Source organism: Morone saxatilis, unplaced genomic scaffold (genome assembly GCF_004916995.1).
Source record: "Morone saxatilis isolate NCDOM2014 unplaced genomic scaffold, NCSU_SB_2.0 Contig8, whole genome shotgun sequence".
Lineage (NCBI taxonomy): Eukaryota > Metazoa > Chordata > Actinopteri > Moronidae > Morone > Morone saxatilis.
The window spans coordinates 22,968,436-22,969,776 of NW_023340257.1; the positions used below are offsets into that span (position 1 = coordinate 22,968,436).

General features: G+C 42.1%; 1 protein-coding gene across 1 annotated transcript in view; it reads right to left on the bottom strand.

Moving 5' to 3' along the window:
• Window positions 1-266: 266 nt before the first annotated feature.
• Window positions 267-1,341, bottom strand: part of cntn5 (contactin 5) — a 53,761-nt gene continuing 52,686 nt past the window's right edge. Inside the window, exon 22 of the mRNA XM_035680760.1 lies at window positions 267-1,225. Within this exon, the coding sequence (XP_035536653.1) occupies window positions 1,122-1,225 (104 nt within the window). The 3' untranslated portion in view covers window positions 267-1,121. The remainder of the gene's footprint in view (window positions 1,226-1,341) is intronic.

Sequence of the window (1,341 nt, forward strand, 5' to 3'; positions counted from 1 at the left end):
TAATCGTTTGCTATGTATTGACCAAAAATATCAAACATTTCCATCTCCACCCTCTCAAATACGTGAATCTGATGTTTTTTTGGGGTTTTATTTGACTGTAAATCTTTGGACAGTTGGCCAGACAAAGCAAACAATTTGAAGATGTCACCTTGGGCTTTGGGAAACATTGTGTAGACAAAATGATAAATTGCTGCATTATAAAATAATCAACAGATTGATCAATAATGATAATAATTGTTATTTGTAGCCCAAGTGCATTGTCATAAGTATTTTTTTCCTAAAACGTAGAAATTACAAACAACAAGCATTTAAAAAATATACATCACATTTATTTGTACTGATACCAAGAGTCCGTACAGAGTTGTCTTTGTCTATTGATGTGTTTGGGCACTACAGGTAAGAACCTGTTTCCTACTTCCATACATCCAACAGTCAACAAACTGTATCACCAAGCATTGCTTAATCACTACCAAAAACAGAGAGTTTGACATAGCTGACACACACCACGGTGTTTTTTTCTCTAAAGGTAACACAATGTACAAAAAGCAAGTCTGGAAATAGTAAGATTCTTGGTTCCATAAAAAACTTTTTTCTCCTCAATGTGTGAATAAGAAAACAATGCACTTATCTCTACTGAGCTTCTGCTGCATTGCTTGTTAGGCAGCCAAGGGGTAAATTGATGCAGATAAGTAATGAAAAGAAACAGGCCGGCTGATCCCTGTATTACTACCACAGCAGCTTTCGAGGAATTGTTCACGCTCTGTAGAGCCCCAGAGCTGTAGGGGCCGTCTGGAAGTGGTTAGATGCCAGTCAATGAGAGGAACACATGATGTTAAAGTAAATGATTAAACAAATCTTTCCACACAATGTACACTACAGTACAACACTACTGTGATGTTGGAAAGAACTGTGCAAATCAAAATGTCCAGAGCCTCAAAAGGAACAGGGAACTCAAAAGGACGACCTCTGAAGAGCCGCATGTTAACTGGCAGACTAAACCCCCTTTGGCAGGCCTCGGGCCCTTTGGGATGGGTAAGGCCAAAGCGAGCAGGCAGTCAGAGGGAATATGGGAGCAGAAGACTGGTGGCTCCCTTCACGAAAATGAGGATGGCACAGTGGCCTCACCAAGAAGCTGAAGGCACCAGTAGAACCAGGAGCAGTGCTGTCCATGTTAGGCTCTGTGGCAGGCGGTGAACTGAGCACTGGTTGCTTTTTGCTCGCACACCTAAGAGAAGAGGGGAGAGAGAGAGAGAGAGACACAGAGAGAGAGACACAGAGAGAGACACAGAGAGAGAGAGACACAGAGAGAGAGAGAGAGAGAGAGAGAGAGAGAGAGAGACA